At 37.2% G+C, this 21020-nt stretch overlaps 1 protein-coding gene across 19 annotated transcripts in view; it reads right to left on the bottom strand.

The window, feature by feature from the left end:
* NEB (nebulin) overlaps window positions 1–21020 on the bottom strand; it is a 202644-nt gene that overhangs the window by 80037 nt on the left and 101587 nt on the right. For all 19 annotated transcript variants that reach the window (XM_054044614.1, XM_054044625.1, XM_054044624.1 and 16 more), the window contains 21 exons: window positions 20074–20385; window positions 18815–19018; window positions 18492–18596; window positions 18215–18322; window positions 17244–17555; window positions 15781–15984; window positions 15472–15576; window positions 14031–14138; window positions 12979–13290; window positions 12084–12287; window positions 11001–11105; window positions 9994–10101; window positions 8954–9265; window positions 7851–8054; window positions 7442–7546; window positions 5902–6009; window positions 4848–5159; window positions 2345–2548; window positions 1998–2102; window positions 1286–1390; window positions 877–1188 (listed from right to left, as the gene is read on the bottom strand). In XM_054044614.1, coding sequence (XP_053900589.1) covers window positions 877–1188; window positions 1286–1390; window positions 1998–2102; window positions 2345–2548; window positions 4848–5159; window positions 5902–6009; window positions 7442–7546; window positions 7851–8054; window positions 8954–9265; window positions 9994–10101; window positions 11001–11105; window positions 12084–12287; window positions 12979–13290; window positions 14031–14138; window positions 15472–15576; window positions 15781–15984; window positions 17244–17555; window positions 18215–18322; window positions 18492–18596; window positions 18815–19018; window positions 20074–20385 — 3954 coding nt within the window. The remainder of the gene's footprint in view (window positions 1–876; window positions 1189–1285; window positions 1391–1997; window positions 2103–2344; window positions 2549–4847; window positions 5160–5901; window positions 6010–7441; window positions 7547–7850; window positions 8055–8953; window positions 9266–9993; window positions 10102–11000; window positions 11106–12083; window positions 12288–12978; window positions 13291–14030; window positions 14139–15471; window positions 15577–15780; window positions 15985–17243; window positions 17556–18214; window positions 18323–18491; window positions 18597–18814; window positions 19019–20073; window positions 20386–21020) is intronic.

The following is a 21020-nucleotide window of genomic DNA, read 5'->3' as shown; positions in this document are numbered from 1 at the left end:
TTGCATAATTATTTCACCAACTACTTATATGTAGTGTTCTTTAATAGTGTTCTGTCTTTTACCATTCAAATCAGAGAAGCTAAATATTGACCATCTGTACCCTAAACATGTTTTTAAGCTTAATTCATATGAGATCAATACAGATTGTTGTTAGATGGCTTTAGATGTCTAGACACTGGCTGTCCATGGCACCAAAGCAATGCATGTAATGACCAACAAATGCACAAGATTAACTGTATTCCCTTAGTTTATACATTCCAATTTATAACAGTAATATGGCACCCCAGGTAGAAATAAAGACAATTTCGAAGCAACTCTTGTATTTCTCAAGTGGTAAACATCTTTCTGCCTTTCATTTATACAATATAAGACCATCTGATACATGCTATTGCTATGCTTGCTCAGCAACGATCTCGTTTTTATGTCTTACTGCTTAATTATTGTATGTAGTGTAGTTGTAGCCATGTCGGTCCCAGGATATTGGAGAAGTGGCTCGAAAAGCTTGTCTCTCTCACCAACAGAAGTTGGTCCAATAAAAGATATTACCTTGCCCTTTCATTTTAAAATTAATGCGTTTATATTTATAGAATTACAGTGCCTGTGACCCAATGTTTATCTCACGTATTGTGCTGAGTTTGAATGTAAGATCTTTTATGGACCCCGTCTTTTAGTTTGTTTGGTAGAGAGCGATATATACTTATGTGCTACAGTAGTAATAATAATGGCTTAAAATTATATATCTACTAATAAAAGGCCTAATCTAACTCCAACTCAATTCAGTAGAAAAACTCCTGTTTACTTCAGTTAGAGCTGGAGTAGACCCCTATAGAGAAGACAATATTATAGAAGACAAAATATGAATATTTGTTAACTCACATCACTCTGCAGTTGATAGGCTTTCTTAGCCTGTATGACATCATTCTGATCTGGCAAACATGTCCACCGATGCAAGTAATTACGGTAATCAATATCACTGACCAAAGTCTGACATTTTTTGGCGGCCACAATGGGAAGCATGTCCACTGGTATACTGCACTTTGTCTTCCACTTCTGAAAGTGTTTCCTGTATTCTAGGTCACTATGAAGCTTGGCTGCATGCAGGGCCCATCGTATTTTGTTATCTTCTTTTGCACTCGGAGTCCCAATATAGTGTCCTCTCTGCTTCTCATGATCTAATTTGTATTTATACTGGATACAGAGCAAAGACCACCATGTAAAGTACTAACATTTCTGAGGCTTTAGAAATGGATGTGAAAATCTAGAAACGCCCTCTTTCCATACTTACATCACTGGCAATTTCTCTTGAGGCTTTGGCTGATTTAATTGGGATGGCATCTGCCCTAAAATCACAGCTCATCTTCACTTCATCCCAAGCTTCTTTATAAAGTTTCTGTGAAGATAGAAAATTGGCCCATCATTTTTCTAGCACTCTCACATTTGCAATCAGTGAAACAATTGTGAATTTAAAGTGGTCACATTAAAAAAAATTCACTGTCACTTATTCTTGTGCATTGTTCAGCCAAGTTCTGAAGTAAATGAAGTCTCCTGTTCCTTTACTGCAAATACAATGCGGTGCTTCCAGTACTCTGAAGGTACAACTTAAGGAACTGCAATCAGAACTGAACTAAAGCGAGTTTGTAAAGATTTAGGAGAAGTTTGTAAGTGCTAACAATTTGCTTAATTCAATAAAATGTGTGGTTTCAATAATGCATTATATTGCTAATATTTAATGTGATTGCAGGAAATTATCATGGATAGCATTGTTACTAGTTGTTACTTAAATATTTTAAAAATTGTCTAAATACTTTAAAAATTATATTTGTAGTGGGGGGATGTTCAAAGCATTGCATGAGGACTGAACCTGTGACTCTCTCACTGATTTCAGTGGGTATTCACATGGCTAAATCATGTGTTTTGAAAATACTTTAGAATCTTAACATTCAGAGGATTCAGATAACAACTTATAGAAGCCTAAGAAATCCTATAGATATACTTACATTGCTAACATGAATAGCATTCGCCTTGGCTAGGTTGATTTCAGGTGTGTCTGGCATCACATGGATCGTAGTCTTGGCCTTGTCCCAAGCTTCTCTGTATTTGGGCTAGGAAAATAAAAAATTGTGAGATTATATATATTGTAAATATGCCAGTCCTTTGTATAACTTCACAGCATCGTGGGCCAAAGGTCCACCCAGAATTATGAACACTAAAAGTCTAAACTTTTGGAATGCTTCTAAGGTTAACTTAAAATACAAATAACTAGTTTAACATTTTAGCAGTGAGGTTTTCTTTAATTATATATTGCACTGAAATAATTTTATGTTATAAGCATTAAGTAACATACGAGGCTGATTTGCACAGCATTAGTCTTAGCAAGGAGAACATCTGGAGTGTCAACAATATTGGTGTATTTCAAACTTTCTACAGGCGTGCGGTACATCTTTTCACTCAGGATGTCCTGGGCATTCTTCACTCTCTTCACTTCCACAGAGCCACTTGGCATCCATCCAATGCCACGCAGCCATTCCAGGTCAGATTTATATAAGGCCTGTGACAGATAAGGTCAGAGAGGAACGTAACTGTCATAAGTAATACCTTTGTTATTTTAATCCATACTAAATAATGTAGATGGGTAGGAAAATACTAAACACTCTTGAGCTGGAGACAGAACTCCCTTTTATTGACTTTTATATAAAGTTAATTTATACTATTGACAGGGTTGATTGGTTTAAACCAAAGTGATTTAAATCAGTGATTTTAAATCACCAAGTGGAAAACCTCAATTTAAATAATCGATTTTAATCAACTTTTCCATTTGTCTTTCAACTATTTTCTAAAGAAAGGTGCATTCTCCTTAACTGATATAACCATTCAAACATGTTGATTTACAACTAAATAGAGCCTTTACACTAGCTTTGGAACATCTTTTAGCTACCTACAAGGGTACACTATAACTATATACATTTATATAAGCAGTTGTTATATATTAATATTTTCAGAGTCTTATAAATTTTACATTTTTAGTATGTTAGAAAATGAAGAATGATATATTGCTTGATTACTAGATAATTAAATTTTTGCTCATGATTTGTGCGAGCTGCATTAGAAAGGTAACTGGAATTTAATTAAACACATAAAACAGCATATAAAATGTATTTTTATTCAACAAAACAACCTTTAAATGTTATGTAAATAACCTTTTCTTATCAAAACATGTTTCATATTTATAACTAAATGATTTATTAAACAGAGGAATCAGTTTAATTCACTGACTGCAGTTGATTACTTCAGGTCAGCCTTGGAAAATTTTCAAATATCCCTGGGTGCCCTACAGGATCAAGTCCTTAATACACTACATGACCTCTTGTGCCATATTTATAAAGCTTGACCTCAAAAGTTAGATACTTTCCCCCTGATTATTTCTTTATATAAAAAAAAGTAGTCTTTAACTCAAAGTTTTTGATAGCGTTTCATGGATTCAGCCTATTCATTATTTATATAATTGTTTTAAGAGATTATAAGAAGTTTAAGCCTTAATATATTTTGTATCCAATTCAGATTTAATTTTAAACAGGTTTATTTTTAAAACAATAAACCTACTATAATTTAAACAAAATAAAAAAAATAAAAAAAATCATTGATTTTTATCAACCCTTTTCCGCAATATACCGCAAAGCAAGGATCAGAATTTGTGTAGTTTGCCTCCCAGGTTCACACGTAGTTAGAATGCTGGGCAGAAACTGCCTCTGAGAAGAGGGTTTTTGTCATGTCTGTCTCAAGTGACCATATGCTGTCTGGCTGATGAGCTTATCTAGAGGGAAAGCCATCAGAATGCAAGGCCTATGAAGGTGGTCAGTGAAGTAAAAAGATACTCAAAGAGGCCTCCACTCAATATGTTCATAACTTAGCTTTGAACAACCAACATAATAATTTACCAGCCCAGCTGCAAAAACTACTTTCCCACCTATCACCATGCTATTGGATGAAAAGGAATAAACTAGCAATGTTTGTAGAATAGAGGGCCTGGAGCCAGCCAACATAACCGTAAAAGTGGCTGAGGAGTGGGTGGAGCCAGACAGGAAAAGTATTGATCCAGATTCCAGAATATGCTGATTTGAAATGTAAACCTCACCTGAGGTAAAATATTCCCTCTGGTGCAGCTACTCACACGTACACTGAGAGAGCTATTTATACTCATAAAGGGAATCAGTCACATTATTTCCCCGATTTTACAGATGGCAAATTCAAGCAAAGAGAGGTCAATTGATTTGTGGACTTATCACACAGCAGGGCCAGACCTGGAACCCAGCAATAATGACTCCTAATTTCTTACACACACTCCCTGCTTTCTTACAAATGTATTTCATGGACATTTTGAAAGTAAATGTAAACTGGACTGGTAACGGATGCTGCATCAGCATCATGATCCCTCTGTAATGAACAGTTCATTGATGATACATAATTGCTAAGGCACAAAAGAAATGCTTCAAAGAAAGCATACAAATCCTTGTCAGCCTTCACACCACATTCCCCAACATATAGGCACAAATTTAGTACAAATTTACTAATGCATAAAAAGCACAACAGTGTTACCAAGGCAACTGTTCAAGTATGTTAAAAGTAACTACAAATAAGCACTGTGGGAATTCACAGCAAAGACCCACATTTGGGGAAAAAACTGAATACAACCACTGAAAAGCTGGTGAAGGAAGGAGAAACTGCAGAAAGCGTTGAGGTGGGCAAATCCCATGTGGTTATCATCATGTCACCTTGATGTGCCTACAGAGCCTTATATCTCAACAGTTACTAATGTGGCATCCCCCACTTTTGTATACACTCCTACTTACATCACTTTGTAGATCATAGGCCTTCCTTGCCTGGATCACATCATTCTGGTCTGGCAGACATGTCCACTGGTGCAAATATTGACGGTAGTCAACATCACTCGCTAATAATTGGCCTTCCTTGGCTGCATAGACAGACACCATATCAACTGGTATGTTGATCTTAGCCTTTGAATTGTGATAAGCCTTCCTGTACTCTCTGTCATTCTGCATCTTCATTACATGTGCAGCCCATGCCAATTTGGGATCTTCCTTTGCAGTTCGGCATCCGATATAATGGCCTTTCTGTTTCTCATGGGTTTCCTTGTATTTGTACTAATAAACATAGAAAGAAAACATTAGCAGAAATAGTCATGAATTGCCAGTCTACATGTTCTAAAGCAACTAGTGCTTATGAGTGCCCAGCTTGGGAACACAAAGGATTTTAAAGGGTACTAGATCAGCACTTCTGAAATTCAGGTGCATTGTCTAGTTGGGCCCCCAAAAACTGATTCTCCAAATCACCAATGACTCTGGAAAATGTGGTCCATCTATCTTAATAGTTTAAAACAATGATAAAAGAAAATATTTCAGAATTCCCTCACACAGTTATTCCAATTGCTTGCTAAGGTTTATAAGCACTGCTACATTTTAGATTTTAACAGATAACTTGAAAGCAGTAATGACAAAAATAACACCCTTGAATTACGTATTGGAAGCAGCAGAAATATAGTCTGTGTTTTAATTACTGCAAATGTTTGGTGGCTAAAAGTTTACAGTGTATTGCAAAATAGCTCTCTGAACCTCTACTGAAACTACTTTGATACAACAAATACAAAATACAATTTTCTGTTATCATTAATATTTTACCAGTAGCAAACTAAGTTCTATTAGAAAGAGAGGGTCAAGACAGGATTTAAAATAATGCTAATATACAAGACAGCATGCTGTTCATATATGAGTATACAACAGCTTTGAATTGAGCTTAGCTAGCTACACAGTTGTCTGCTGTGTTTGATACGAGGATGAATGGGCATGGCCTTTCATAGAAATGAAAGGGAGGGAACAGAGATTGTACCTCACTAGCAATGTCTCTGGAAGCCCTGGCATGTTTGATAGAAATGGCATCGGCTCTTAAGTCATAGTCTTTCATCTTGGCATCTTCCCAGGCTTGCTGATAATGTTTCTGTAATCAAAGACAATTTTAGAATTCATTTTTCTCATAAATCATATTTTCTCTAGATTTATAGCATGGATGTTTTCATTTGATCCTTACAGTGTTGTGGGTTACAAAAATTATTCCTATCCCTTTAACTGATAATTACTGCACACGTCATGATTAATTATATAGATTCCAAACCTGTACTCTGATCCACAGAGTCCTGTGCCCATCTGCAGCCCCACTTACTTCAGTGTGACTCTATAGGTAGAAGGATTCCCCCACACTTAGCATATTGCAGGAATGCGGCCATAGATGCAGCATATCAGATCCATTCCCCCTGTGGGCCTGGGTCAAAGCCTACTGAAGTAATGAAAGATTCTCATTTTCTTCAATGGTCTCTGGATTATGACTTGTATTAGTCTCACAGAGAAGTCACCGATCAATAAGCTCATTAGAAGTTTTGCTGTATTTATAGACTCATAGACTTTAAGGCCAGAAGGGGCCATCGTGATCATCTAGTCTGACCTTCTGCAAGTTGCAGGCCACAGAATGTCACCCACCCACTCCTGCAGTAGGCCCATAACCTCTGACACTTCTGCTGAAAACTTAACATTTAATATGATCTTATAAATTAATGCAATCAATATTAAAAGATTTAAAAATCACTTTGAAACAATTATTGTCATATTACCATTAAAAAAAATCAAGGAAGTTGAAAATAAAAACCATGTAAGAATAATGTTAGGTGTTCAAATGAGGCTGCAATATTCAAACGTAATTAGTATATAAGATGGAAACAAAAGCCTGAAGTGTTCTCCCATTCCTCCACAGATAGACAATTTTCTGGGCTTCCAAGCCCAAGAATGTCATAGATTTTTTCTTCATAGTATGTGGGCCTAAAATATCTTGGTCAAACCCATAAGTTCCCCTTTGGAAGTTGTCATAAAGAGGACAATTTATGCAAGACCAATGTGCTTATCTTTATGGATAATATTTTGTTTTCCTTATCTACACATGGTATATTAAACTGGACAAAAAAGATTATGCCGTAGATATTAGACTGACAGGCTCTATTTGAAAATAATAGATGCACAGGCAACAAGTACATGTTTTAGCTCTTGGGCCAGAATCCCTGCCGGAGTAAGCTGGTGAAGCTCCATTGACTTCAAAGAAAAAGGTGAGAGAGGATAGAACACCGCGGACTCCAGATTAATGAATCTGGCCCATTGTGCACATTGTGCTCATTAACCATATATTATGCTTAAACAAATCATAATTCTTCATCTACATTCTAAAATACAAAACAATTCAAAAAATAAAATTAGTATATCTATGTTTATGTCAGAACCAGGCAGTTCATAATAAGAGTTCTAAAACAGGGCAGGCTAAAAACTACAGCTGCATATGACAATGTTCTTTTCAATAACACTATGTATTTTTTACTTAAACATCTTACGTTGCTGACGTTCAGAGCATTGATTTTGGACTGCAGCATGACAGGTGTGTCAGCAGGAAGGGTGAACTGCGTCTTCTCTTTATCCCAGATTTTACGATAGAGAGGCTAATGAGAAAGTAAAGACAGCATTATTCAATTACAGTGTGAAAGATGCTGGACTATATTATTTTCAAATGAATTGATCTCATGGTTTAAGCTAGAATATATGTTACTGTTCTCTTTTGATGTGTTTTTAACACAACAGAAAGATCCACAAAAATACATGCATCCGAAGAAGTGGGCATTCACCCACGAAAGCTTATGCTCCAATACATCTGTTAGTCTTAAAGGTGCCACAGGACTCTCTGTTGCTTTTTAAAAATATCAGTGTGAATATAGAAAATATATGGTTATATAAGGGCCATCTTACCTCACTGATCTGCAGAGCATTGATCTTAGCCAAGACAACTGGTGGGGGGTCAACTATGCTGGTAAATTTCAATTCATCTGGCCGCTGCCGGTATAATCTGTCATTCACAAGTTCCTGGGCTTTCTTCACTCTAGTCACATCCACACAGTCTTGGGTCAACCAGCCAGTGCCACGCAGCCATTCCAGGTCTGACTTGTACACATTCTACAAACAAAATTGTTCTGTTAGTTATATAGGGCAAGAATGGGAGTTTATTGTCAGTGCCTAGCAAGGTAGTGTTCTGCACTGCTCCAAGAGCAGATCAAACAGAGAGCTGTAACTCTCATTGTCACAATTTCCTCTTGGATTCCCCCTTACTTTAGGGAAGACCTAATCTGCTACCTGTATAAACTGATACAGATGCTCTGGCCAGTGAATCTGGGAGAAGAATGGAATTAAGGCTCCACCTAGTCCTTGTCCCTGCCTGCCCACTAAATTAGAAAAGAAGTAGTGACCCGAAGCAGGCTGCTTTCTCTCTCCCTCCCTCTACCATGCTGTGACCAGTGATGGAGATCGCCCTCACAGGGAAATAAGAGAGCATAGGACAAGCCACATTCTTGCCCAAAATAAATATTTTCTCTTGTACAGCCATACAAGAGAAAGTCAGACAAGTAGAAAAATTAATTGTATTTGTACTCTCATAGTTTAAACTAAAGGAATTATATCACAAGTTTTTATTTCTGCTACATAATTACCCTGCAGGGAACAGCACAACAAAAACAGTTGTTTTGGTCTTAAATCCACCACATAATGTTCAGTGATGCTTTTTATGTGGCACCTTCCTTTAAAGGCTCCTTGCCCTAAACGAATGCCTCTGGCACATCCTGCTTTGCAAAAGATAAAAAGCATCCAAGTGAACCAGAAAGTGCCAGAAAATGTCAGACAGAAGAAAGGGAAACATTTTTTTAAATGTAAGTAAAAATATTCCTATGGTAAATGCCTGGTAAATCATTCATCACATATTTCTATCTTTAAAGGTTAAAATCTAGTGTGAGTTTGGGTATCCTCTTTCTAGACAAAATGTAGTTCTTGGGAATTATTATGTACTATACTGATATACTCACATCACTCTGCAACTCATAGGCCTTCTTAGCTTGGATCACATCATTCTGGTCTGGCAGACAGGTCCACTGATGCAGGTAATTGCGGTAATCAACATCACTGACCAGTGTCTGACATTTCTTGGCCTGCACAATTCCCAGCATATCCACTGGGCTACTGTATTTGGTCTTCGATTTCTCAAAATATTTCTTGTACTCTCTGTCACTCTGGATCTTGGCCGCATGAATGGACCACACCAACTTGGGATCGTCCTGAAGGCTTTGGAATCCCACGTAGTGGCCTAATTGCTGGCGGTAACCTGTTTTGTATTTGTACTAATCATGTATTTGTAAAAAACAGAAATCAAAGAAATAAAAACAAATGAGCGTTTTCATCAGGCATCTAAATATGTATAAATGTTCTGCAACTGCAGTTTAAAGTGTCTATGTTTTGTTTCAGTTGTTAAAACGTAAGTAAACTAAAAGGATTGTTTCTTTACAAGGCCTCTTGTTAAAGGCCAGAACCTGCTTCCATTGAAGTCAATGGGAATCTTTCAGCTGACTTCAGCAGAAGTTGGATCAGATCCTAATTGCTGTAAGCTAGCTCTACATGTGTTTTATGGAAAGAAGCACATATTAAAAATATTTTCCCCCATTTTTCTGATCCAAAAGTTTCAGAGGGTTGGAGAAGCACCCAAAACTTCTGATGCATTTCAGGTCTTTACCTGAGCCTCTGCAAAACAGAGGAGAAATATTTAGTTACTGGAACTATTTCCAAAATAATTCAACTCTCACTTTTACATAATCACTGGTGGTTTATGATCTACTTAAATTAACAGTACTTAGTGTGAAACTGCTGTGATTTGACATTTTAAAAATCCTTATAAGAAGCAACTAAGATTATAAATAATATAAAATATATTACTCATTGTTAGAAACTTATGCATAGTTTTAAAACAAAATTTTTTTGAATTGGCTATTGATATAAATACATTTTTAGTGTTTTTAATAAGAACACTACATTAGCTTTACCCCAAATAAATAAATAAGATGTCAGGCTGTACCTCACTAGCAATGTCTCTAGAAGCCTTGGCATGTGTTATTTCAATGGCATCAGCTCTTAAGTCATAACCTTTTTCCTTGGCTTCTTCCCAGCTTAGTTGATACAGTTTCTGTGGATGAAGTGAATATGTTAACATGCACATAGACAAATAATGTACAAATTCATAGACAGTAATCAATAATGTAAATATTCATAGACAGTAATCAATATAAATTTAGTTCAAATTACTCAAAATGGAATATAAAATTTGTATACATTTTCATAATCAGTATAGTTTTTAAATTTAAAAAATCCCCTTTAAAATCCAATCTGTTCCTCTATGTAGATCACTTTCACAGCTGCCTGTGAGGGAGCATGTGTTATGATTACCAAAGGTTTGCTTGTGCTAAAATACATTTACTAAGACACACTTGGCCCTAAGTGAAAAGAAATAATCTATCCAAAGACTAAATCATTGAGACTAAGGCTTATAGATCAAGCCCAAAACTGAGTTCTTTAATCACTGATGTTTCCCTTTTATATGGTAGGAAGTTACCTTCTTCCCAAAAGTTCATTTGGGTATAATGGCCCCGGTTTATTCATCAACATAACATGAACTATCTCTCACAAATAAATTCATTTGGAATTTAGATATTTACTCTACCTATTTATATGGTTTATAATGGAGCAGGTTTTGAGTTTTGAATAGGATAGAGAATTACATTAGAACATATATGTCAGACCCTGGCTTGAGTTATGACTGAATGGACATTAGTACTTGTGGCACCTTAGAGACTAACAAATTTATTAGAGCATAAGCTTTCGTGGACTACAGCCCACGAAAGCTTATGCTCTAATAAATTTGTTAGTCTCTAAGGTGCCACAAGTACTCCTGTTCTTCTTTTTGCGGATACAGACTAACACGGCTGCTACTCTGAAACCTGAATGGACATAATCTTGCTTTGTAATGTGGAATTTGATATGTATTTTTGGAGAAATGCATTTATGATTTTTACTTTAATATCTTACCTTACTGGTGTTCAGAGCATTGATTCTGGACTGCAACATCTCAGGGGTATCAGAAGGAAGGGTAAACTGGGTCTTCTCTTTATCCCAAACCTCCCGATATAAAGCCTAAGGACAAAGCAGTCACAGATATTTAGTACATTGTTGAGAAACTTATCTTCACAATTTCTGATATATATCTGATCTCATCTTGGACATTTGGTCCAGCTCCCATTGAATCCAATGGCAAAACTCCCACTGATCCAATGTAAATAGGACTAGGCTACTTTTTACTGAAATTGAACTAAGATATCGAGTCTAACTTAAGCCTTTTTTGGATTCTGAATAATCTCCTTTTGGTTAATTCATTTTCCCCAAAAAATGTTCCCCTCTAAAGTTTTCCCTCATTCTCCAATTCACACTTGTTTGGGAAGTAGATTCATCCATTCTTTGGCATAGCTGTACTGTGAAGGACAAGACTAGCTATTCAGTTTTAAACTATATGTATTATGTATTGGGTTTGATAGGTTGCTTTTGGCAAGATCCTCTTCTAATTGAGGTGTTTGCTTTATTTAATGTGTTTTGTTGCACTGTTCACAAGGGGAAGCACTGAAGTTATTTTAAAAATTCATTTTATACATATATACACTATTTTATATTATTTATAAATATAACACTTTAAAGTGGAGAGCCAGTTTTATGCAATAGAGAAACCATAAACTGCTCAATTTTCCTTTTTGAAGGTTTATTCCAATTCATCCATATTAATAGAAAGACTCTCCTTGACTTCAGTGAGAGAGATATTTGACTCTAAATGCACGGGGAGATAGTCAGAACTATGGTCTGGAACTGGTAGATTGTTTTAACAATTGTTTATTTGTTTGAAATAAATACTGTGCAATGATTTGCATTCCTTACAAGTGACAGGGTTTCACATTACCCTGTTTATTCCTTGATTAATAGTTACTGGGGAACACCTCCTTCTAAAACCCTGAGAGTCCCTGGCAGCTCGAATTCTATATAAAACATACTGTTTCCTCTTTATGTGAAATAATAAAACACAGCATGCACAGGGACACTCAAGCACAAATGTAACACATTTCTTACGCCACTCTGATTCAGAGCATTAGTCTTCGCCAGCACAATCTCTGGTGTGTCAACAATACTGGTGAATTTCAATTCATCCGGTCGCGTTCGATACAATCTGTTATTCAGGAGTTCTTGGGCTTTCTTCACTCTATCCACATCTACTGAGCCATCTGGCATCCAGCCAATGCCACGCAGCCATTCCAGGTCTGACTTGTACACATTCTACAAACAAACATAATTGCATTATTAATTATATATGGCTAGCATGTGAGTTTATTCTCAGTGCATTGCAAGGGGCTACTTTGCCCTGCCCAAAGAGCAAACCACAAAGGGAACTGACTGTCACACAGCAAAGCCAGAATTGCAATCAAGTAACCCTGACTCTTAGTCTCTTGAAAACACTCCCTGCTTTCTACAAATGTACTTCATGAACATTCCAAAAGTGGAAATAGATAAACTGGACTGCTAACAGATGCTGCACCAGCATCATGATCCCTCTGTAGTGAAGAGTTCATCAATGAAACATAATTGCTAAGGCACAAAGGAAATGCTTCAAAGAAAGCATACAAATCCTTGTCAGCCTTCACACCACATTCCCCCACATATAGGCACAAACTCAGTAGAAATTTACTAATGCATAAAAAGCACAACAGCATTATCAAGGCAACCGTTCAAGTATGTTAAAAGTAGCCACAAATAAGCACTGTGGGAATTCACAGCAAAGACCCACATTTGGAAAAAAAACTGAATACAACCACTGAAGAGCTGGTGAAGGAAGGAGAAACTGCAGAAAGCGTTGAGGTGGGCAAATCCCCCGTGGTTATCATCATGTCAACTTGATGTGCCAACAGAGCCTTATATCTCAACAGTTACTAATGTGGCATCCCCCACTTGTGTATACACTCCTACTTACATCACTTTGTAGCTCATATGCCTTCCTTGCCTGGATCACATCATTCTGGTCTGGCAGACATGTCCATTGGTGCAAATACTGACGGTAGTCAACATCACTCACAAATGATTGGCATTGCTTGGCTGCTTGGACAGACACCATATCAACTGGCATAGTGACCATGGCCTTTGAACTGTGATAAGCCTTCCTGTACTCTCTGTCATTCTGCATCTTCATTACATGTGCAGCCCATGCCAATTTGGGATCTTCCTTTGCAGTTCGGCATCCAATATAGTGGCCTTTCTGTTTCTCGTGGGTTTCCTTGTATTTGTACTAATAAACATAGAAAGAAAACATTAGCAGAAATAGTCATGAATTGCCAGTCTACATGTTCTAAAGCAACTAGTGCTTATGAGTGCCCAGCTTGGGAACACAAAGGATTTTAAAGGGTACTAGATCAGCACTTCTGAAATTCAGATCCACTGTCCAGTGTCTCACGTTGGACCCCCAAAAACTGATTCTCCAAATTACCAATAACTCTGGAAAATGTGGTCCATCAATCTTAAAAGTTTAAAACCATGATAAAAGAAAAATACTTCAGAATTCCCTCACTAGTTACAATACATAGTTATTCCAATTGCTTGGTAAGTTATATAAGCACTGCTACCTTTTAGATTTTAACAGATAATACCCTTGAATTATGTATTGGAAGCAGCAGAAATATAGTCTGTGCTTCAATTACTGCAAATGTTTGGTTGCTAAAAGTTTACAGTATATTACAAAATAGCTTTCTGAACCTCTACTGAAACTACTTTGATACAACAAATACAAAATACAATGTTCTGTTATCATTAATATTTTACCAGTAGCAAACTTTAAGTTCTATTAGAAAGAGAGGGTCAAGACAGGATTTAAAATAATGCAAATATACAAGACAGCATGCTGTTCATATATGAGTATACAACAGCTTTGAATTGAGCTTAGCTAGCTACACACTTGTCTGCTGTGTCTGATACGAGGATGAATGGGCATGGCCTTTCATAGAAATGAAAGGGAGGGAACAGAGATTGTACCTCACTAGCAATGTCTCTGGAAGCTCTGGCATGTTTGATAGAAATGGCATCGGCTCTTAAGTCATAATCTTTCATCTTGGCATCTTCCCAGGCTTGCTGATAATGTTTCTGTAATCAAAATCAAAGACACAATTTTATAATTTATTTTTCTCATAAATCATATTTTCCCTAGATTTATAGCATTGATGTTTTAATTTGATCCTTACAGTTTTGTGGGTTACAAAAATTATTCCTACCCCTTTAACTGATAATTACTGTACACATGTCATGATTAATTATATAGGTCCCAACCTGTACTCTGATCCACAGAGTCCTGTGCCCATCTGCAGCCCCATTGACTTCAATGAGACTGTATGGACAGAAGGATTCCCCCATATGGGATTCCTGTAGCATATCAGATCCATTCACACTGTAGGCCTGATCCAAAGCCTACTGAAATAATAAAATATTCTTATTTTCTTTAATGGTCTTTGGATTATGCCTTGTATTAGTCTCACAGAGAAGTCACTGGTATTAGAAGTCTTGCTGTATTTTTAATGGAAGCATCTCACACTCTTCCACTGAAACTGTTAAGGTTCAAGATGATCTTCTAAATTAATGCTATCAACATTAAAAGATTTTAAAATTACTTCGAAACAATGATCGTCATGCAGCCATTAAAAAAACAAATCAAGGAAGTTCAAAATAGAAACCATGTAAGAATAATGCTAGGTGTCCAAATGAAGCTAAAAGAAGCAAGACTATTCAGGGGAACTTAATTGATACATAAGATGGAAGCTAGTGTTTGATGTGCTTTCATTCATCCAAAGCTAGCCAGTTTTTGTGGGCCACCCATCCCAAGAACATCACTGATATTTGTGGCATGGTATTTTGGCCTCTAATATCTTTTTCAAACCCCAAACTTCACAAAGGAAGTTGTCATAAAGAGGACAATTCAGGCAAGGGTATATATTAAACTTTAAAATGCCACTGTTTCATTACTTTATTTTCTTATCAACACATTATATGTTTAACTAGACAGTCAATATGGTGATCTAGATGCTGTGGTGACAGGCTTATTTATGGATAACAAAAAGACAGACAACAAGTCCATGGTTTAGATCTTGGGTCAGAATCACTGCTGGCATAAGTGGGTGACACTCTGTTGGCTTCAAAGAACAAAGAGAGAGAGGAATGCCACTGACTCCAGATTAATTAATCTGGCCCATTGTGCTTCATGAACATTGGACTCATTAAACCATATTATACTGCTTAAATGAATCATAATACTTCTTCACCTACATTCTAAAATATAAAACAGTACAAAAAATAAAGATAGTAAATCTGCGCTTATGTCAGAACCAGGAAGTTCATAAGAGTTCTGAAACAGGGCAGGCTTAAAATGATGCATGTGGCAATGTTTGTTTCAATAACACTACATATTTTTACTTGAAGATCTTACATTGCTCATGTTCAGAGCATTGAGTTTGGATTGCAGCATCTGAGGGGTGTCAGCAGGTAGGGTGAACTGTGACTTCTCTTTATCCCAGGCTTCACGATAGAGAGGCTAATGAGAAAGTAAAGACATCATTATTCAATTACAGTGTGAAAGACAATTACAGTATGTTACTTTCTAGTTAAATTGATCTCATGGTATAAACTATTATGTACATTACGGTTCTCATTTTATGAATTTTTAACACAAGTGAAGGATCCACAAAAATGAGAGCATGAATGCAGAAAATTTATGGTAACATAAAAGCCAGCTAACCTCACTGATCTGCTTAGAATTGATCTTAGCCAGGACAACTGGTAGTGGGTCAACAATGCTGGTGAATTTCAGTGTGTCTGGCCGCTGACGGTATAATCTCTCATTCAGGAGCTCCTGGGCTTTCTTCACTCTATCCACATCCACAGAGCCATCTGGCATCCAGCCAATGCCTCGCAGCCATTCCAGGTCTGACTTGTACACATTCTACAGACAAACAAATTAATATTATAATTACAGAAAAAATTTCAGAGACAAAACCTAATCTGTCCTCTATGCATCCAACAAATAGAGCAGAATTAGGATGGCATCCCCATCACCATAATTTTTCGGGCAACTGGTAAGTTTGAATAAAGTTTTGCAATTCCAATTACCACCTCAACATTCAAATATGAGTACTTTAGCCGCAATTAAACTTGGGCTCCCCAAGAGAGACTGGAATTTGAAGAAGCCCAGATTCTAATATTCTAGAGTGCTCTCAACTGAAGAGAAGCATCCATAGCTTTACAAACATTCACCATTAATCTATTTGCCACTTAGTAATCGCATGTGCAAGTGTAATAATGGGAAATGCATGCACAAATTAAGCTCAAAATTACAAAAGCACGTTGGCCTTAATCCTAACACTGTGTGCAACAACAGGGAGCCTAAGCTTGTTGTGTTCCAGTGCAAGTGGGAGCAAAGTCTGTGAGTTGGAACAAGCAAAGTTAAGCACTAGGCATAGACCTCTGCACTAAGTGGAACTGTCAAGCTACTTGTGCACCTTCCGCCTCACTCTCAAAAGCACAAGGAAAAAATGGATCGGAATATGGGTAGAGAATGGGTGTGTCAAAGGAGACATCCATTATACAATTCACTCTCAGGTCTTATTCTTCCTAATAGGACTAATTAGGCAGCTGCACACCAGTACATTTTTAATACAGAATAGGGTTTCCCCAGAGTTCTCACTCCTACAGTTACACATAAAACGCTCTGCGGGTGCAGTGTTTGAAAGCAAGCCTTTTGCATGCACATTTTCACTCCTAACTTGCCTGGAAATCAAGTGGAGCAGGTCAGGAATTTTCAATCAGAATGATTTTCTGATGGAAAATGCTCTTTTCACATACTCAAAATTTCTGGGGGAAACTTTAAATTTTGCTGGAAAATGACAGTTCCTTGGGTGCCTGCCTGGAAGGCTCTGGACAATTTCACTTTTTGTATGGGGAGAGAAAGTGAAATTGGCAAGAACCTACTAGACAAGGCCAGCAAGCAGAAAAAATCTGTTTTGATTCTCTCCAAAGGGTATTTTTCTTGAAATTCCTTCCTGTGAAAAATTTCACATTTGACTTTTCATTCTCATTTGGAGCAAAAAAATTTTGTTTACAGGATCAGGTACATAATGGATAAATTTTACTCTCAAATGTTTGAATAGATATTTGCACACACACGCATATAAAAGACTTATTTTGCATTTGTTTTTTACTCACATCACTCTGCAACTCATAGGCCTTCTTAGCTTGGATCACATCATTCTGGTCTGGCAGACATGTCCACTGGTGCAGGTGATGGCGGTATTCAACATCACTGACCAGTTCCTGACATTTCTTGGCCTGCACAATTTCCAGCATGTCCACTGGGCTAGTGTATTTGGTCTTTGATTTCTCAAAATATTTCTTGTACTCTCTGTCACTCTGGATCTTTGCTGCATGCATAGACCACATCATCTTTGGATCATCCCGTATGGTGCGGGCTCCAATATGGTGACCTCTCTGTTTCTCATATGCTTCTTTATATTTATACTATAACAGTATACAGAAACAGAGTTCAGTTATGTTTTATATATTCATGGAAAAGTGAATAATGGACCAGATCCTCAGATGCTTAATTCAGTTTTGTTCTATTAACGTCAAAGCAGCTAGGCCAATTTATATCAGCTGAGTACGTGGCCTACTTAACATGAGGCAAATCTGATACAAAATGAATACAAATTAGCACATAGATGTAAAGATATCAAAATAATCATCAGTGATCAGTACTGTCTCAGTTTAATAGTAATATAGGAACAAAAATCATTTCTCATAGGCAAATATCTTGATTCAGAGGTTGAAATCCCTAATATCCCCTCACTCCCTGAATATCAGTAATACAGTATCATGTGATGTGTTAATATTTTATAATATATATTTCTAGGATAGTTTGTTTAATATCACTAATTTTAATGTTACACTCTCTTCGGTGTGAAGTTGGATATTTTTCTGCACTTATCTGTTTCCATGGTGTTTATTTTTTAAACCAGAATTTGATATACTTTTATTTTTAAATTATTTATTATTCTATTCCTATGTTTTGTCATTTTAAAGAATGCATATTTTAATTATTTCACAAGGTTACTAAAAATAAAATGAGAAAAACCCTTAATATACAGTTAAAATGATAGATTAGCAGAAGCAGCACATACTTCACTAGCAATATCTCTTGATGCCTTTGCACTTCGAATTGGAATTGAATCAGCTCTTATATCATAATCGGTCATCTTGGATTCTTCCCAACCTTGTGTGTAAAGTTTCTACAGGGAGGAAAACAAAATATGTGAAATGAAAATACAGTATTATACAAATTGTTCATTATAGAGAAAATGAAACTATACATTAAAAGAAGTTCTTTAAAAGTGAAATGAATGCTTACCTAATTTCTGATTTTGTATTTGTTTGATATGTTTTTTAAAATAGTCTTACCTGGCTAACGTTAGCTGAATTGGCTTTTGCCAACAAAATTTCCGGAGTGTCTGGCATGACATGAATTGTAGTTTTGTCAGCATTCCAGGCTTCTGTGTATAAACGCTGTGGAAGGGTGGGAAACAATTTTTTAAAAGTTTTCAATGAAATGTTTAAATAAACACAGTTTTTGCAAGTGGAAGGATTTCATACTTTAAATCTACAGTGTTTTCAAAGAAAAACTAAATTGGGCTTATAGGTGAATTTCAACCAAAGTGCATTGCCCATTCCATGAACCAACCCTCGTAGTCAGTAACACCTGTGAATTTTTCTGAGAGACTCACCTTGTTCATTGTCTCAGCATTTTGCTTTGCCAAAACCAACTCCAGGGAATCGGTCACACTGGTAAATTTGATTTGGTCTGGGGGCTGGCGGTACTGCTTTTCACTCAGGATTTCTCCAGCTCTCTTAACCTTCTCAACATCCATGGAACCAATGGGGACCCAGCCTGTACCCTTCAGCCATTCCAGGTCTGATTTGTAAACAGCCTAAAATTTAATTAAATGTTCAGTAAGTCATTTGTAGGAACAATCAAATTAATATATGAATAAATGCAACTGATGTATACACCACTCACTTCATGTAACATTATCTATTACTACAAAATGATCATTTGATTCTGACACTCATTCTTCCAAGATAGATAAAATAATTATTACACAGCACAACGAATGGGAAAATGGAAGGACTCCACAGACACCTCTGACAGATCGAAGATCAAGAAAACAGCAAGGATTTGGTGACAAAGGATCGGTAACAGGATATGGAACATTTCACAAGCCAGTAAGGGCAGAAGAAGCCAAAGCAGGGACTACTGCACTGGGGAAGAAGGGGAAAAAATGGGGCCCAGCTGGGGCCACCCTTCTCCTGGACCCAGAACTGCACAGGGGAGATACCCCTCCATTATGAGGGCACTAGGACCCAGATGGTGCCTACCTCAACTCCCCCTTTATTCCCCACATCAGGAAGCTACAGAGAGGAGACAGCCAGAGATTCCAGCTGGTAGGGGCTGAATCTACCAAAGCGGGGATCTTTGGACTTCTGGACATTCGGAAAACTTTCTACAGTTTTGACTAGACTTTCTCTGGCCTGTGCTGATTGGCTGTTTGCTCCAACCCTCTCCTTCCACCTCCCAGTCTCGTCACCTAAGCTTCATTCCACACCTACCCACTCTTACCATCTTCTCACCTACCTTATTCCCCTGACCACATCTCCTTCCCTTTTCTTTTGCTTTAGCTGATCCCCTCCTAAGTAACCACAATCCCCTCAAAAAATTATGGAATTAACATGACATTTGCTGCCATCTCATTGTTTACTCTGCTTGCGTGTTCTACCCCTTCCCCTACCCTGTGTTTGTCTCGTCTGTTTAGATTGCAAGCTCTTCAGGTCAGGGACGTCTGCTACTCTCTGTTGGTACAGCACCTAGCACAATGGGGCTCCACTCTTGGCTCCTAGGCTCTACCATAGTAAGCATGTTAAACAGACATCTGTGTGCAGGCATGTCAGGGTAAAATTGGGCCTATTACACATATTGTGCACTCACATCACTCTGTAGCTCATAGGCCTTCTTAGCTTGTATCACATCATTCTGGTCTGGCAGACATGTCCACTGATGCAGGTAATGGCGGTAATCAACATCACTGACCAGTGTCTGACATGTCTTGGCCTGCACGATTCCCAGCATGTCCACTGGGCTAGTGTATTTGGTCTTCGATTTCTCAAAATCTTTCTTGTACTCCCTGTCACTCTGGATCTTGGCTACATGCATAGACCACATCATCTTAGGATCATCCTGGATGTTGCGGGCTCCCACATGGTGGCCAAGCTGCTTGCGATACCCTTCTTTGTATTTGTACTAAAATAAAATATATTTATATCACTGTGACAGTTTTCAATTCAGAAACGATGTACCCAACTTAACTAGAACATGCATGCCCTCATACTGGAAATCGACGCGTTACACTTTCTTTAATATGCTATTTTATTCATTTCGTTCAGAAGAAGAGAAAAATATTCTAAGCAAGATAGAATACCTATCTCCATAAACATATTACTACTAAATTTACCTACCTTATCCCTTACAACTATCTACGTATCTTGTTTGTGGTCCCACATCCTTTTAATTTTTTAGGATGTGCTCTTTCCTTAAGAATTTTATCATACAACATCTGCTGACAAATTAACATCAACTGGCACCTTTATCTTCTATTTAATTAGTGATGCCAAGGATATAACCAGTCTGGAGAGTGAACTACTTCTAACCCCTAACTGGTGTTGCCCTAGGTGAGCAATGAGGCACACTGGCAGAGTAGTGAAAGGGAGACTTTATTGTCATTGCTTATGCCATATGTGTTCCATAGATGACTTCAGTCACATGGGCTTTCAATACAACAACTTTTCAGCAGCATTAAAATCTTCTCATGGCAGAAACAGGGGATTGTTTAGGACTGTCAATATTATTTATTATTTTTTCTGGGGGACTTTTGAAGC

This window comes from Malaclemys terrapin, chromosome 11 (assembly GCF_027887155.1).
Source record: "Malaclemys terrapin pileata isolate rMalTer1 chromosome 11, rMalTer1.hap1, whole genome shotgun sequence".
In the NCBI taxonomy this organism is placed as follows: Eukaryota; Metazoa; Chordata; order Testudines; family Emydidae; genus Malaclemys; species Malaclemys terrapin.
The sequence above is the reverse complement of the archived record's forward strand: the minus strand, read 5'-3'. Positions and strand labels throughout refer to the sequence as shown.